At 35.1% G+C, this 18,078-nt stretch overlaps 1 protein-coding gene across 1 annotated transcript in view; it reads right to left on the minus strand.

The window, feature by feature from the left end:
- Positions 1-5,597: 5,597 nt before the first annotated feature.
- MSH4 (mutS homolog 4) overlaps positions 5,598-18,078 on the minus strand; it is a 133,057-nt gene continuing 120,576 nt past the window's right edge. The window contains exon 20 of the mRNA XM_030823466.1: positions 5,598-6,140. Within this exon, the coding sequence (XP_030679326.1) occupies positions 5,949-6,140 (192 nt within the window). The 3' untranslated portion in view covers positions 5,598-5,948. The remainder of the gene's footprint in view (positions 6,141-18,078) is intronic.

Genomic DNA, 18,078 nt, shown 5'->3' on the forward strand with positions numbered 1-18,078 from the left:
TGTTGCATTAAACATTCATTTAGAAAATATATTTTCAAACAACATCTTAATTGGATCACTTTTTAATCAATACATGACTCTGCCGATTACCTTCTATACAATGGAATAAATTATATGCATTTTACACAAAGAGAAATGAACTATTTTCATCCAAATTACATCAAAATGAAAATATCAGTTCAATCTATATGTTCTTTCATCACGAAGAAACTTACCTAAAAAAATAGAGTTTTCTCAGACAATTTTTTGGCTATTTTCTAAGTACTAGACTTTTTTCTCTACAACTATATGCAAACATGGGACTTGGAAGACAGTTCTCTGTGGATCTCTCTCGTGTTTTTCCTGTCAGGAGCAGAGGCACTAATTTCCATTGATTATGGGCTAGCTTTTCAAGAATGTTTGTATAGTGAGCAGTTTGGGAGATAGAGATAGTGTCTTCCTTTGGAGCAGAGAGCAGGTTTGTTGATTGTCTAGTAACATCTTTCTCAGGCAAAGGTTGAGCAAGTTTGCCTGAAACTCATTATAAAAGTGGAATTTCCCAAGCTCAGAGCTCCTCAGCTGTGACACAAATCTACTGTGTCCACATCTACTTGGACCACTCCGTATCTTGGAGGGTGGATCTAAGTGGAATCGACACAAGCATGAATCTTATGCTACTTGCTAATGCCATTAGTAATAAAGTCCTTTGTTTCTAACCCAGGAGTCTCTTGTCTTCTGACAGTAAGCATGAAGCTATGGCAGGCTAAACTGCTTGCTTGCAATTAGGGTAAAAATGTCAGACTCTTCACAGTTCTTGACAATGAGCACCTGTTCCCACCTTATCACCATATATTTTAGGGCCTGTCTTAGTAAATTATGGCAGACAGTAGCAGTTCCCACTGTCCACTCACAGTCTGAGTACTATCAAAGTGTGACAATTCATAGAAAGAGTGTTCACTCTGGTTCTGTACTAACATAAACTGTGTGAATATTATTATTACGGTGTCTAAAGAACAGAATGTAAATAGTAAAGTAGCAAAGACATGGAGCAATATAACCAGATTTCTTGCTTTTTCATTCCCTCTACTTTCATTTAGGTGAAGTAAAAATACATTATAGGATTGAATTATAGAAATGCTTACTTATACACTTTATTAAAATGTTTAATTATAACTCAGCATATTTTAAGCTCATAAATATAGAGGTACATATTATAGACAGGCTATTCATATGAATATTTCCTTTACTAGAAACATGTAAATAGTTATATATTTTGGTTAAAAATAAGTTAATATAAAGAAAGCCTAAAAGCTACCTTTAGTCTAGCACATAAAGAAACACTAGATTGGTGATCCAGATGAAGTGATTTGTCTGGCCAAATACCTCGCAAATCTTTTGACATTTATTCTCTAATTTTCATCCTTTTCTTCCATCATTCTCTTCATATGTCTTCAACTCTAAGAAAGATTAACAAATTTGGTCTAGTCTTCACTTTTATTGACTGTGGCTCATACCTATTCTAAAGGGTGGGCAATAAGCAGCATCTAAGTTTCAGGAACTTCTTCCTACTAGAATTCTGATTACTTCCATATTTCTCAACATGATAAATCCATCACCACTCAGAATCTTACTGAACTCTTCCCGTCTCTATTAGTTTCCTAGAGTCGCCATAACAAAGTGCCACACACTGGGTACTTTATTTCTCATCTCACAGTTGTGAATCCTATAAGTCCAAAATCAAGGTGTCACCAGGGCCCTCCTCCCTCTGAAGCTTTTACAAGAATTCTTCCTTACCTCATTCTAGCTTCTGGTGGTTTCCTTTCCTTGGCTTGTAGCTGCACTACTTCAATCCTTTGTCTTCATATGGTGTTCCCCTCTGTCTTCATGTGGTCTTATAAAGACAGCTGTCATATCTTATCTGATTACATTTTCAGTAATCTTATTTCCAAACAACATCACATTCTGAGGTACTGAGGGTTAGCACTCAAACATATCTTTTTTGTTGTTTTCACATTTAAAACATTTTTTGTCATTTAAGTTCAGGGGTACATGTGCAAGATGTGCAGGATTGTTACACAGGTAAATGTGTGCCATGGTGGTTTGCTGCACAGGTCATCCCATCAGCTAGGTATTAAGACCAGCATCCATTAGCTGTTCTTGCTGATGCTCTCCCTCTTCCATCTCCACCCTCTGCTAGGCCCTGGTGTGTGTTGTTCCCCTCCATGTGTCCATGTGTTCTCATCATTTAGCTCCCACTATAAGTGAGAACATGCGGTGTTTGGTTTTCTGTTCCTGCATTAATTTGCTGAGGATAATGACCTCTAGCTCCAACCATATTCCCTCAAAAGACATGATATCTTTCAAATCAATGTCTTCTCTCCCTCATCAGCCACTCTGCCCACTCAACTCTTCTTTCCTCCCACACGCATCTGTCCTGTTCCCATCACTTCTACTTTTAACCCTCATCAACTCTACTAAAATAGTCTCTTAAACTATTTGGACTCCTTGACTCTGGTTTCAACTGCCCATTTCAAAATCATTCATGCTAACACCCAGATGATCTTATTAACATGCAAATCTAATTACGTTATACCACCATCACTACTACCACCATCCCTTGCCAATCCCCCAAGGGCAAACATGCCTTAAAACTCACAGTGGTTTATAGGAGAAACTGATAGAAAGCACCTAGCTTCACTCTCTCATATGCACTGTATCCTCTAGCTAAACTAAGCTGCTTACTGTTTCACATATCTTTACTTAACATATGCTCATCTATCCAAAATGCCTTTTCCTTCCTAAAAACCCAATATATTTTATCCTCTAAATTCCCTTTGACCGACAAAGGTTACATACTCTTGGTTCCATTGCCTTAAACATTCCTCTATTATGGCACTTATCACATGGTGCTCCAATCCTAATATATGTGTTTTTTTCTCTTTATTACACCCAAGGTTCTCAAGTCAAATGCCCAATCTCTTGTACCTCTAACAGCTAATATGTTGCCTGGTCCATAGAAAATATTTATTGAATTAGATGCTTTCTAAAAGTAATACTTACTCTAAAACTTTTGCTTGAAGGAACAGATTTTAAAATGTGCTATCAGAGAGGCTAAAAGCAGTTAAAAATAGAAAAAAGAGAAATAAAACCACTTCTGGCTAAAAAACTATCAGAATAGCTTTAAAATTTGTTTAAAAAGCATTACTCACTGCACACCTATTAAAGTGGCTCAACTGAAAAAAGAAAAGAAAGCTGACAATACCAAGTACTAGTGAACATGAGGAGCAACTGGAACTCACACATAGCTGATGAGAATGAAAAGTGGTATAGTCACTCTGGAAAAGTCTGGCAGCTTCTTATGAAATAAAACATACACTTAACATATGACACAGCTATTTTGCTCCTATTTAATTTAGATAAATGAAAACTTACACTCCCCAAAAACCCTGTATAGGAAGGTTTATGGTAGCTTTATTCATAATCTCTAAGAACTAAAAACCCAAATGTCCCTCAATGAATGAAAGGACAACAAACTGTGGCACATATAAACAATGAAATACTTGTCAGCAATAAAAAGGCACAGCAACATGTATAAATTTCAAACGCATTATGCAAAAAAAGCCAGTCTCAAAAGGTTACACGCTATATGGATTCCCTTTGTTGGACATTCTGGGAAAAAACAAAACTATAGGGAAAGAAAACAGGCCTGTGATTGCTGGGTTTAAGGGTCAGGGAAAGATTGGACTACAAAGGAACAGCACTAAGAAAGTCTTTTGGAATGATGGGACTGTTCTGTATCCTGATTTTGCTGGTGGTTATGTGAATCCATAAATGTACTAAAATTCATAGGACTGTACACCAAAAAAATTAATTTTATCAAATGTAAATGTAAAAATACATGCATTACTTCCTAGGCATGAGAATAAGCTGTTTCTTCTCCACCCCCAGCCCCCATATTTTACCCCTAAACTTGAAAAAGACTATCTTATGTAGGATTTTATTCTATGAGGAGAAAGGTGGAACAGGCTAAAATAATGGCTTTGTGGTGGAAATTAAAGGAGTTTGCTAACACATTATGGGCATTTACCTTGAAAGACTGGATTATGAGATAATGATCTATAATATTAGAAAAAGGCAAAGGCAAAGAGGAACACAAGAGTAGAGCAAATAGATCTTAAAATTAAGAAATGGATTGTCTCCCTAGTATTCACCTTCATTCTATAGCACCATGACATAATAATTATATCTTTATTTGATTTGGTTTTTCATATGTTTCTGCTACACATAAGATGGTTTAAGAAAAAGTAATTTAATTTTAAGAAGATATAAACCTGTTTTTATTTCAGTATCTCAATTCTAAAATAAAAGGCATTAATCATTTGGCTGCGGTTTTTGCATCAAAAGCTTTAATTGATGAAAAATTTCTTAAAAGTTGGGTGGAATATAACATTGAGGTTAAATCTAAAAAGAAGTTAATGTATTTGAGGCAATGATATTCAGCATATTTGACATGTTGCACTCATCTCTGCTTGCCTGTTTTTTTCCCCACTGCCTATTCCCTTTCTACCTTTTATTGCTTTCCTCCCTTTTTTTCCTGCCACCCCAAACAATCTGCCATGCCCTTTTCCTCCTCAGTGTCTTCTTGAAATTTGCCACAAGCCTAAATTACCTAACTGCCTTTAGAAATGACCACATAAGGCCAGGTGCAGTGGCTCACATCTGTAATCCCAGCACTTTGGGAGGCCGAGGCAGGTGGATCACCTGAGGTCAGGAGTTCGAGACTAGCCTGGCCAACATTATGAAACCCCGTCTCTACCAAAAATACAAAAATTAGCCAGGTGTGGTGGTGGGCGCTTGTAGTCCCAGCGACTCAGGAGGCTAAGGCAGTAGAATCACTTGAAGCTGGGAAGCAGAGGTTGCAGGGAGTCGATATCGCGCCATTGCACTCCAGTCTGGGGGACAAGAGCGAGACTCTGTCTCAAAAAGAAAAAATATAAAGAAAAAGAAATGACCACACAAAATGGAATTCATTTCAGAGGCTGTGAATTAAAACATGGCTAATAGTCAAATATAAATATTGTGATATTTTTTCTAAAACATGACGATAGGGAATATAAGTAATCTAACAAGACATTTAATATATATTGAATTGAATGTAAAACAAAAAATAATTTACATTTACTTTTCCAAAATAATACGTGTATCATTTAAATTATAACTTTTTCAATATACTTGGCTACTAATATTTACTTAGAATGCTGAGAGTTTAATAAAATCAGCAAACATTAATATTAAATGTTATAGAATAAAATATGGCCCTAAGTGGTCTGTGAATAATATTGGGGAGTCAAATTATTATGAATACTGTAGCTTACTAAATAAATGTTTCAAATGTATACCTTGAATTCCAGACACTTAGTTGTCCAAGAAAAGAATAACTTGTCTATGTTAGGCCTTTATGCTGAGATTACTCACTTAGCAGCGTGATTCCAAAATTACTCTGATGAACTTCAGAACCCTGCAGTGTTGGAATGTGGGGGTACTGATTAATAAATTGTTGAGTTATAGGGCATTATTACTTCAGAATAGAATGTAAAAGAAAGGCTCAAAAAAGTTTCCAGACCTAAAAAGAAAGGTGTTCATTAAACTAGAGTATTTACAATAATATTTTAAACTATAACTTGTAAGTATAAATGAACTTAGGTCTTAATAATGTGAATTTTTGTGAGAAAAAAGTGGTGTATTGTATTTTTTCCTAACATAAAAACCATTCCTTTAAGTAGTTCTCATTTGTTAAGTTATAATAAATATTTTTCACATAGAATATATAGATGACAATTGTGATGTTAATATAATATAATTTTCAATTAAAATATGAAATTTGGCAAATATTATTTTCCTTATCTCTAAGGAGAAAAATAAATTCTAGGTTCCTTGAATTAAGATATATTATTACATTAGAATTGTTATTATTCTTCAGTCTTTCCTGGAACTTGTTCAGTCCTGGGAAAATCTTCTTTGTACTTTTTCTTGAGGTTACTTAAATATATTCGTAAACTGTCTGGATCCAATTGAGAGTTTCGAGCAGTTTGAACAAGCCTAGTGGCTAGATAGTACACAGCTCTCTGTCTTTCCATCTCAGGGGAACTCCTTTGGTTTTGCTGTCATTGAAAAAAAAAAATCTATATATACGAATACTATAATTTTTATTTAAACCACACGTTGGCAATATTCTATCTCCTTCCATAGACATATGGAACTCAAAGGTTAACTAATTCCTTTGAATAAATCAGTTTCCTCCAACAAGGAAAGAATATACAAGAAGAAATAAAAGAAATATTGTATTTGAAAGAACATAATTTCTTCTGAGTATTTGCTACTTTATCACAGATCTTATGTTCTTGAAAATCACTTTTCAATGAAAAAAATTATGCTAAATAGGTCAGATTTCTCAACATAATACCAAAAAGTAATAGAAAATCCACCAGAGATAGGTTCTACAAACACTTTCTCATTAAAAAGGTATGGGAAAACAGCATTGTTCATTGCTATGTGGTAATATACTTTTAAATGATGCCAAAGAGTACTACTCTGCTATCTCCTACTTTAATTCCCCAACAGATAAACTGGTACACAGAATGGGCCATCAGAAAATTGCTTGCCCCTAAAGAGAGTACATATATAGAAACTGCTGGAGTCTAAGAGAAAATACTGCCTGAGGGGTAAATTACATTTTAAAAATAAATAATATGAATAGCTATTTAAAATTATGCCTTAATTTTTAATAAACTAAACTTCGGGATACCCAAGAAATAATATTAAAACAGGAATGTAGAAGTCCTTTAGATGCTTGGTCTTGAATAGAACTTCAGGACTACAAATATACCTAGAAAATTCTTATTTCACCTCTTTGCCTGAACTAGATAGAGGAATCAGCATTTTTAATCTTAACTTTTTATGGAAAGTCTTAGTGAGTTTCCCTGAAATATAATCCCTTCAACTCATAATAGCAAACAACTCCAGCTTTTTTTTACTTTTCACTATAGGAAAAATGAGTAAGATTTTATGAGATAGAATAAGATTATCATATATTCACCCATCTATCTATTTGGTACACAGATCAATTATCAATTAGTCTATTATTTTTAAAAAGTTATTGAATATCTACTATCATCTATGTTCCAGGCCTCTAAGCTTACGTTTGTATATCTATGGGGGATATAAAAATGTAAACCTCACATGATAACAGAACTCAAGGAGCTTACAGTCTTAATGGTTAAAAAAAAAAAGGCTTGTTTATAAGCAACTGATTACGATAATCATGAAAAGTCCCATAAAACAGCCATAAAATACTCAGAGGAAGGGCAACTCACTTCCAGCTCAGGCCAAGAAAAGCTTGAACAGGATGGAGTATTGAAATTAATCCTGATAGATAAAAGAGCCTAGAAGAGAGGGTATTCCACAGAGGAAACAGTTAGAGCAGGTACATTTGAAAGCATGGTACACAATCAGGTCAATATGATGAAATGGCAAGTAATTTAATGTAGTAATGACAGTAATTTAATTTATAAGATTGAAATTGCAGAAATGTAGATTATGTGAAACTAAGTGATATTATGTAAGGTTGGTGTAGAAAACAAAGGAAAATCATAAAGCAGAAGCCAACAAGCTTTACAGTCACGTAAAGACTGGTTAAGAAAGCAAATCCCTCAGCCACAGGAGATCCTTGACAATCTAGTATGGTACCCTATATCTCAGGCAATTCTAATGCAGGTAATTCTAAAATATATTTTGAGAATTACAGAGGACTTTTTACACTAGACAAAGGAGTTCAGCTTTACTTTGTAATAAATCATTAAAAGTTTCTGAGTAGGCAAACTACATAATACAAACGATGCATTAGCAGACAATCTGGTAGAAGTGTATATAAATAGATTGAAAAAGAGAGAGAATTTACTGCATAGTCCTAATGACAGGTGATTAAGAGGAAGGATCCATATATGACTTTGGCGGGTCACTGGGAGACTTAAAGGTGAAGAGATGAGATTTTTTTTAGAAGATGATAAATTTAACTTTGGCTTTTAAACATAGATTAAGATATGTAGGAGAAATATGGAGAAAAATATATAGATTCAGAGTTGAACAGAAATGATGATGGATGCTGTGAGAAAAGATGAGATCACCAAGTGCAGATTTTAAAAAGAAAAGAAACAAGGGCAAAAATCTTAGAAACTTTTATATTTAGTAAGTGGAAAAAGAAAAAGTAATGATGATGGCTGGGTGCGGTGGTTCATGCCTATAATCCCAGCACTTTGGGAGGAAGAGGCGGGTGGAATGCTTGAGCCCAGGAGTTTGTTAAAAACCAGCCTGGGCAACATAGTGAGACCTTGTTTCAAAAAATAAAAGAAAGAAAAGAAAAGAAAAGAAAAAGTACTAGTGAAGAAGGGACTGAAGAAGCAATCAAACAGGTAGGAGAATGAAAACATCCAGGAGAGAATAATTCCACATAGCCAAGAAAGGGCAGAATTAAGAAAAGAGAAAACAAGGGTAGTGTCAAGTGCCATAGAGAGATCATGGAAGATCAGAAGTGAAAAGAAGGACAAATTGTTTTATAATCAGTTGGTATTTGAGAGAAAACTTTGGGGAGAATGATGACAATAAGACTCAGTTTAAACATGAGAAATGAAAGAAGCAAGCATACGTTACTTTTGATAAGTTTGCAGTAAAAAGAAAATGAAATAATAGTTTGAAAATTAAACAGGCAGAATTTTAGGGGAGAAATCTAAGCATACTCATAGAAAAAGGAAAAGCCTGTGATGAAAATATTAAAGATGCAAAAGAGAATAAAGGGAACTGAGAAGTAATAATACCTTAGTGGAGTTTTTTTTTAAATGGTAGAAAAGTTAACCTTCTGTCTGAAAGTCAGTCTCTTCCTCTGAGATAAGATGCAAGAGACATGGAAGAAAAACAGAAATATTCAAAACAAAATTTTGAAGGAGGGAAGGTTCAAGAACTCATCAAGATGACCTCACATTTGTTAAAAAGTAGTAGGCAGATTATCTGTAGAAAGTGAAGTGATTGAGAGTTCAGGAAGAGTGAAACTGTTTCAAAAGAGTTATCGTAAAAGAAGCTAGGTAATAAATAAAAAGAAAAAAATACAATTCTCATCACATACCATGGCCTGTCGGCGGGGGGAGGGGGTGGGGGGCAAAGGGAGGGATAGCATTAGGACAAATATCTAATGCATGCGGGACTTAAAACCTAGATGACGGGTTGATGGGTGCAGCAAACCACCATGGCACATGTATACCTATGTAACAAACCTGCACATTCTGCACGTGTATCCCAGCACTTACAGTATATACTAAAAACAAAAATAAAATAAAAAAAAAACAATTCTGGATATCAACAAAATGGCAGAGTAGAAGCAATCTGCCTTTGCTCTCCCGACAGAGAACCAAAAGCAAATATCTGGAGCACAGATTAACACCAGCAACATCTTAGAAGCCAAATCTGAGGCTGAAATGATAGTTGGGAGGCAGAGCAGTGAAAAGCTGAGCAGACAATAAAAAGAAAGTTCTCTATCTGCAATGCCCCTGCCCCAATCTGCCAGGCGTCATGCACAGAAAATTCCTCCCAGTCTCATTTGTTCTACTCTGGAAAAAGTGAGATTGAGGTGGATAGCCAGCTTCCCCACCATCCTGGGTTCCCTTGCAGAAAAATCATTCCTGCCTAAACCCACAGGAAGCACCACTAGTGCCTGGAGGGAGAAAACTGCCTGAGGGCAGCTAGAGACAAAGAGGGGAGTGGAATTAGAAACTCCAGCCTGTAAAACTACTCTTCATTTCAGTCAAAGAAGACACCAAATCAGTGTGGCTGTTCAACAGCACCATGCTAGAGGAAGCAGATGCCACAGGTCATCTGGGTATAAACCCCTAGCCAGCCTTTCCACACGGCTGAGGTATCCCCTCTAAGAACCCTACCATCTGAGATGGGCAGTACTGCAAACATTTGCCAGAGCTGAGGAAATTCTGGGCTTAAGGTGCCATCTAGTGCTGAAAATGAGGCAGCAATCTAGGATTAAGGGGAATCACAGACAATTGCAAAGTACTTCTAAGCAAACATACAACCTAGAAAGTCCAACAAGCGAGACAGTGAAGATAAACTGATCCTTCATTGCAAAAACATAGATATATGTCCACAAGGAACAACAGCAAACAGGAAACTACGACTTCTCCAAACGAACAAAGCAAGGAGCTGGTGATCAACATCGTGGTGAGATGGTGATACGTCAGCTCTCAGATCAAGAACTCAAAATAGCAGTTTTAAGAAAATTCATGAACTCCAAAACAGCACAGAAAAAGCAACTGATAAATTTATCAGAGAAATTTAACAAAGAGATTAAAGTTTGGCCAGGCACATTGGCTCACGCCTGTAATCCCAATACTTTGGAAGGCCAAGGTGGGCAGATCATTTGAGGTCAGGAGTTTGAGACCAGCCTGGCCAACACAGTGAAACCCCATCTCACTAAAAATACAAAAGTTATCCAGGCATGGTGGTGCACGCCTGTAATCCCAGCTACACAGGATGCTGAGGCAGCAGAATTGCTTGAACCCAGGAGGCGGAGGTTGCAGTGAGCTGAGATCGCAACACTGCACTCCAGCCTGGGTGACAGAGCCAGACTGTGTCTCAAAAAAAAAAAAAAAAAAAAAAAAAACAGATGAAAGTTTTAAAAAATCAAATGGCAAACGGATTTGAAACCCTGGAACTGAGAAATACATTTGTTGAACTTAAAAAAAGTACAGAGGCTCTCCAAAAAAGAAACAGATCAAGCAGAAGAAAGAATCAGTGAGATTAGCCAGGCAATGTGGCTCATGCCTATAATACCAGCACTTTGGGAGACTGAGGCAGGCAGATCACTTAAGCCTAGGAGTTAGAGACCAGCCTGGCCAACATGGTGAAACCCCGTCTCACTAAAAAAATTAGCCAGGCACGGTGGCACATGCCTGTAATTCCAGCTACTTGGGTAGCTGAGGCATGAGAAATACTTGAATCCAAGAAGAGGAGGTTGCAGGAAGCCAAGATATAGTCAGAGGGAAAAAAAACAGAATGAAAGGAATAAAGAGAGGCTGAAAGATATATATATATATATATATATACACCTTGAAGGAACAAATGTAAGATTCACTGGTGTTCAAGAGAGAATTGAGAAAGAGCAAAGAGTAGAATGCCTATTTAAAGAAATAATAATGGAAAACCTACTAAACCTAGAGAAATATGTTAATATCTAGGTACAAGAGGTCACAGAACACCAAATATATTCATCCCAAATAAGACAAGCCAAATGATATAATAATCAAACTCTCAAAGGTCAAGTACAAAGAGAATCCTAAAAGCAGCAACAGAAAAGAAGCAAATAACATATAAAGCAGCTCCAATTCATCTGGCAACAGACTTCTCAACAAAAACCATATAGATCAGGAGGGAGTGGAATAACAGATTCAAAGTGCTGAAGGGAAAAAAAACTGCAAACTGAGAATACTATACCTAGAAAAACTTTCCTTCAAACATGAAGGAGAGAAAAAGTCTTTTCCAGACAAACAAAAGCTGAGGAAATGCATAATTACTAGACCCATATTATAAGAAACGTTAACGGGAGCTCTTAAATCTGAAAGGAAAGAATGCTAACATGCAAAAGACAAACAAACAAACTTGAAGTTTAAGTGTAAGTACATAAATTCAGAATACTCTAATACTAAAAATGTGATGTGTAATCTACTCATATCTCTAACATAAAGACTATAAGACACATTTATTAGCTGGGCATGGTGGCGGGCACCTGTAGTCCCAGCTACTCAGGAGGCTGAGGCAGGAGAATGGTGTGAACCCGGGAGGCGGAGCTTGCAGTGAGCCGAGATTGCGCCACTGCACTCCAGCCTGGGAGACAGAGTGAGACTCAATCTCAAAAAAAAAAAAAAAAAGAAAAGACACATTTATAAAAATAGTAACTACAGAAACCTGTAAAGAAATAGACAATATAAGAAGGTGTAAATTGAGACAAGAAAAAATCAAAATGTCAGGGGAATGAAGTTAAAGTACAGAGTGTTTCAGTTTTTCCATTATTTGTTACTTTTCTTCTTTCTATGGTCAAAACTAAGTAGTTATCTGTTTAAAATGTGTTATAGCTATAAAATATTTTATAAGCCTCATGATAATCATAAATTAAAAACCTATAATATATATATTAAAAATATAAAGCAATGAATTAAAACATACTGCCAGAAAAAATTACTTAATCAAAAAGGAAGAAAGAAAGAGAGCATTTACAAAACAACCAGATAACAAGTAACAAAATGGTAGCGGTAAGTCTTTATCAGTAATAGTATTGAATGTAAATGTCCTAAATTCTCCAATTAAAAGACATAAGAGTGCCTAAATGGATTAAAAAAAACAAGACCTAAAAAAACAGGAGTTCAAGACCAGCGTGGACAACATGGTGAAACTCCGTCTCTACTAGAAATACAAAAATTAGCTGGGTGTGCAGGTGGGTGCCTGTAATCCCAGCTACTTGGGAGGCTGAGGCAGAAGAATCACTTGAACCTGGGAGGTGGAGGTTGCAGTGAACTGAGATCAAGCCACTGTACTCCAGCCTGGGTGACAGAGCAAAACTCTGCCTCAAAAAAATAAAAATAATAAAATAAGACCTAACTATATCATGTTAACTAGAAACTCACTTCACCTACAAAGTCATACTAGACTAAAAGTAAAGGGATGGAAGAAGATATTCCAGATAAATAAAAACCAAAAAAGAGCAGGAGTAGCTATGTTTATATCAGATAAGACAGACTTCAAGTCAAAGACTGTAAAAAGAGACAAAGAATGTTATTCTATAATAATAAAAGGGTCAATTCAGCAAGAGGACATAACAATTATAAATATATATTCACCCAACACTGGACCATCCAAATATATAGAGCAAAAATTCATAGATATAAAGAGAGATATAGACTGCAATACAATACTAGTAGAGGGGTCTTCAACATTCCATTCTCAGTAATGGCCAGATCATCCAAACAGAAAATCGACAATTAAACACTGAAATTAAACTTCACTCTAGACTGCTTGGACCTCACTGACATTTGCAGAACATTTCATCCAACTGCTGCAGAAAACAAATTCTTCTCATCATCACATGAAACATTCTCCAGGATAAACAATACATTAGGCCACAAAACAAGTGTCAATAAATTCAAAAATGTCGAAATCCTATGAAGTATATTTTATTCCACAATGGAATAAAACTAGAAATCAATAACAGAATGAACTTTTGGAAACTATATATATATAAACACATGGAAAATAAACAACATGCCCCTGAACAATCAATGGTTCAATAAAGATATTAAAAAGAAAAATTTAAAAATTCTTGAAAAAAATACACAACATACTAAAATCTATGACCTACAGCAACATATTGCTAAGAGAAACGTTTACAGCAATAAACACCTACAACAAAAAAGTAGAAACCTTAAAAAAAAAAAAAACCTAACGTGGTACTTCTCAAAGCTAGGAAAGCAAAAACAAGCCAAACCTAAAATTGGTAGAAGAAAAGAAATAATAGAGATCAAAGCAGAAACAAATGAAGTTGAAACTAAAATAAATACAAAAGACAAACAAATCTTTAGACCAACTAAAAAGAGAGAAGATCCAAATAAAATCAGAAATGAAAAAGGAGACATAACAACTGATACCACAGAAATACAAAGCATCACGAGAGACTATTGTAAACAACTATATGCCAACAAATTGGAAAACCTAAAAGAAAGAAAGAAATTCCTGGAGACATACAACTTACCAAGATTGAAGCATGAAGAAATAGAAAACAAGAATAGACCTATAATGAATAATAAGATTGAAGTAATAATGAAAAATCTCCCATCAAAGAAAACTCCACAATATAGGGAGACCTGTATCTCTGCAAAAAAAAAAATAAATAAAAATTAGCCAGATGTGGTGGTGTGTACCTGTGGTCTCAGCTATTTGGGAAGCTGAGGTAAGAGGATTGCTTGAGCCAGGAGGTCAAGTAAGCAGTGGGCTGGGATTGTGCCACCACACTCCAGTCTAGGCAACAGAGCAAGATCCTGTCACAAAAAAAAAAAAAAAAAAAAAAAAAAGAAAAGAAAGAAAAAGAAAAAGAGAAGAAAAGCCAGTACCTGATGACTTCACTGCTGAATTATACCAGATATTTTTAAAGAATGAACAGCAAGTCTACTCAAATTATTTCAATTAATTACAGAGGAGGGAATACTTCCAAACTCATTCTATGAGGCTAGTATTACCCTGATATCAAAACCAGACTATGAAACAAAAAATAAAGAAAACTACAGGCCAATATTCCTTCTAAACATAAATTAAGAACTCAACAAAATATTAGCAAACCAAATACAACAACACACTGAAAAGATCATTCACCATGATTACACAGAATTCATCCCAGGGATGCCAGAATGATATAACATATGCAAATCAATAAATATGATATGTCATATTAACAGAATCAAGGACAAAAACCATGTGATCATTTCAATAGATGCCGAAAAAGCATTTGACAAAATTCAACATTCCTTTATGACAAAAACTCCCAACAAACTGGGTGTAGAAGGAACACACCTCAAAACAATAAGGGACATACATTACAAACCCACAACTAAATAATACTATGGGAGTAAAAATTGCAAGTCTTTTTTCTGACTTCTGGAACAAAACAAGGACACCCACTTTCACCAATTTTATTCAACATAGTACTGGATGTCCTAGCCAAAGCAATTAAGCAAGAGAAAGAAACAAAGGGCATCCAAACTGGAAAGGAAGAAGTCAAAATATCCTTTTTGCAGATGACATATTATACTTAGAAAACCCTAAAGACTCCACCAAAAATATAAAAATCAGTGACATTTGTATATGTCAATAGTGAACAAACTGAAAAAAATACAAGAAGAAATCCCATTTATGGATTGGAAGAATAAATATTGCTATAAATAAATAAATAAATGTGTTCAGGATTGGAAGAATAAATACTGCTAAAATGTCAACACTATTCAAAGTAATCTATAGATTCAATACAATCCCTATCAAAATAACACAGACATTCTTCACAGAAGTGGAAAAAAATCCTAAAATTTATATGGAACACAAAATACTTCAAAGAGTCAAAACAACCCTGAACAAAAAGAACAGACCTGGAAACATCACGCTATCTGACTTTAAAATATACTACAAAGCCATAGTAACCAAAACAGCAGAGTCCTGGCATAAACACAGACACAACAAAAAATTGAACAGAATAGAGAACCCAGAAATAAGTCCAAGCATTTACAGCCAACTCATTTTCAACAAGACACCAAGAAGACAGTCTCTTCAATAAATAGTGCTGGGAAAAACAGATAACTATATACAGAAGAATGAAGCCAGACTCATATTTCTTACCATATATAAAAATCTAATCAAAATGAATTAAAGACTTATATGTAACACCTGAAACTATGAAACGACTTGAAGAAAACATTGGGAAATGCTTTAGGATATTAATGTGGGCAAAGACTTTTTGGGTAAAACCTCAAATGTGCAGGCAATAAAAGCAAAAATAGACTTATAAAATTACATTATGTTAAAAAGCTTCTGCACAGCAAAAAAAAAAAAATTAACAAAGTAAAGAGACAGCCTACAGAAGGGGAGGAAATATTTTCAAGCTCTCCTTCTGACAACCAAATTAAGCAAAATAATAACAAACAAATAATAACCAAAACAACTAAGGAACTCAATAGCAAAAAAATCCCACCAAATAAACCCAATTAAAAAATTGGCAAAACATCTGAATAGATGTTTCTCAAAAGAAGACATACAGATAGCCAACAGGTGGTGGGAACGTAAATTAGTTCAACCTTATGGAGATAAAGAACTAAAAGAACTCTATATATATATATATATATAGAACATACATATATAACACCTGTACCTAGTTCATCACAGCACTATTCACAATAGCAAAGTCATAGAACCAACCTAAACACCCATCAATAGTTGACTGCATAAAGAAAACTATAGAATACTATATAGCCATAAACAAGAATGAAATCATGTCCTTTACACAACATAGATGGAGTTGGAGGCCATTATCCTAAATGAACTAACTCAGAAACAGAAAATCAAATACTGCATGTTCTCACTTATAAGTGAGAGCTAAACAATGGGTACACATGGACATAAAGATGGAAATAACTGTCACTGGGGACAAAAGGGGGAAAGGTAAGAGATGGCAAGGGTTAAAAATTACCTGTTGGGTACAATGTTCACTATCTGGCTATTGGGTACACTAGGAGCCCAACTCCCAGCAGTATGCAATATACCTATGTAACAAGCAAGCACATGTACCCCCTCAATCTAAAATAAAGTAAAATAAAAATAAACAAAAAATAGGCAATGTGGGTATATTATTGCAACTACATCATAGTTGTTGTTAAAAGGTGCCCTTAAGAACAAGAAATGAGTTCATTGCTCCACTGGAAAAAAATTCAGGGAAGTTTCTTGGGGCAGTTCACATCTGAGCTAGGTAAAAATGTTAAATAAAAATTATATGGATGAGGTAGATAGAGGAAGAGGAATTAAATTCTTAGCAGAGGGAACAACATAAGTGAAATAAAAGATTAAAAAGCAAAACAAACAAACATATAGCCAACAGGTATATGAAAAAATGTTCAACATCACCAGTCATTAAGGAAATACATATCAAAACCACAATGAAATATCATCTCACCTAGTTAAAATAGCTTTTATCCAAAAGGCAGATAATTAACAAATGCTGGTGAGGATAGAGAAAGGGGAATGCACATACACTGTTGATGGGAATGTAAATTAGTATTGCCACTATGAAAAATAGTATGGAGGGTTCTCAAAAGACTAAAAATAGCACTATCATATGATCCAGCAGTCCTAATGCTGAGCATCTATCCAAAAGAAAGAAAATAAATATATCAAAGAGATGTCTATATTCCCACATTTATTGCAGCACTATTCATAATAGCCAAGATATGGATCAACCTAAGTGTCCATCAACAGATGAATGGATAAAGAAAATGTGGTAAATATACACAATGGAATATTATTCAGCCCAAAAAGAAAGAAATGAAATCCTTGCATTTGTAGCAACGTGGATAAAGAATCACTATGCTAAATGAAATAAACCAGGCACAGAAAGACAAATACCACATATTCTCACTCATATGCCTGAGCTAAAAGAGTTGATCTCATGGAGGTGAAGAGCTCATTGATGGTTACTAGAGGTTAGGAAGGGTTTGGAGGAGGAAGGAGATGAATAGAGGTTGGTTAATGTGTACAAAAATACAGTTAGACTGAAGAAATAGTCTAGTGTACGACAGTTCAGTAGGGTGACTATAGTTAATATGTGTCATATAGTTCAAAATGGCCAGAAGATAAGAATTGCAATGTTTTCAACATGAAGTAAAGATGAATGTTTGGGGTGATGGCTATCCCAACTACCCTGATTTGATCATTACACATTGCATGCAAGTATCAAAATATCACATGTACCCCCAAAATATGTACAACTATTATCAATTAAAAAAGAAAAAAATCACAATTATCCAGTAAAATATTCAACTAAAATCAGAATATATGAATTTGCAGTGGATAAAAATAGCTTGTTTTGAATATTTTTCAAACTTCATTAGGAGAATCAAAGCCTACTAGAAGGCTAGTGGAGAGGTGATCCATAATTGACATGTGGTAAGATGAACTCTAAAGAGTTAGGTAATAAGAGCTTCTTCAGAGTACAGAACAGTTAAAATTTCTGATGAGGAGATTCACATAGATAACTAGGCAAGTGAAGTCACAGAGAGAGTAGAGGAACTTAAAGGAGAGAGGAATTAAAAATGGAAGACAGGTTAAGAAAGAGTGATGGACATAGAAAATTGTTATTGAAGAAAATATCACACTGCACCTAGGTCAGTTTACTGAACGCACTGCATTTTTAAAACACTATAAAGCAGCTAGGCGCGGTTGCTCACACCTGTAATCCCAGCA

This window comes from Nomascus leucogenys, chromosome 12, assembly GCF_006542625.1.
Source record: "Nomascus leucogenys isolate Asia chromosome 12, Asia_NLE_v1, whole genome shotgun sequence".
Taxonomy (NCBI): Eukaryota; Metazoa; Chordata; class Mammalia; order Primates; family Hylobatidae; genus Nomascus; species Nomascus leucogenys.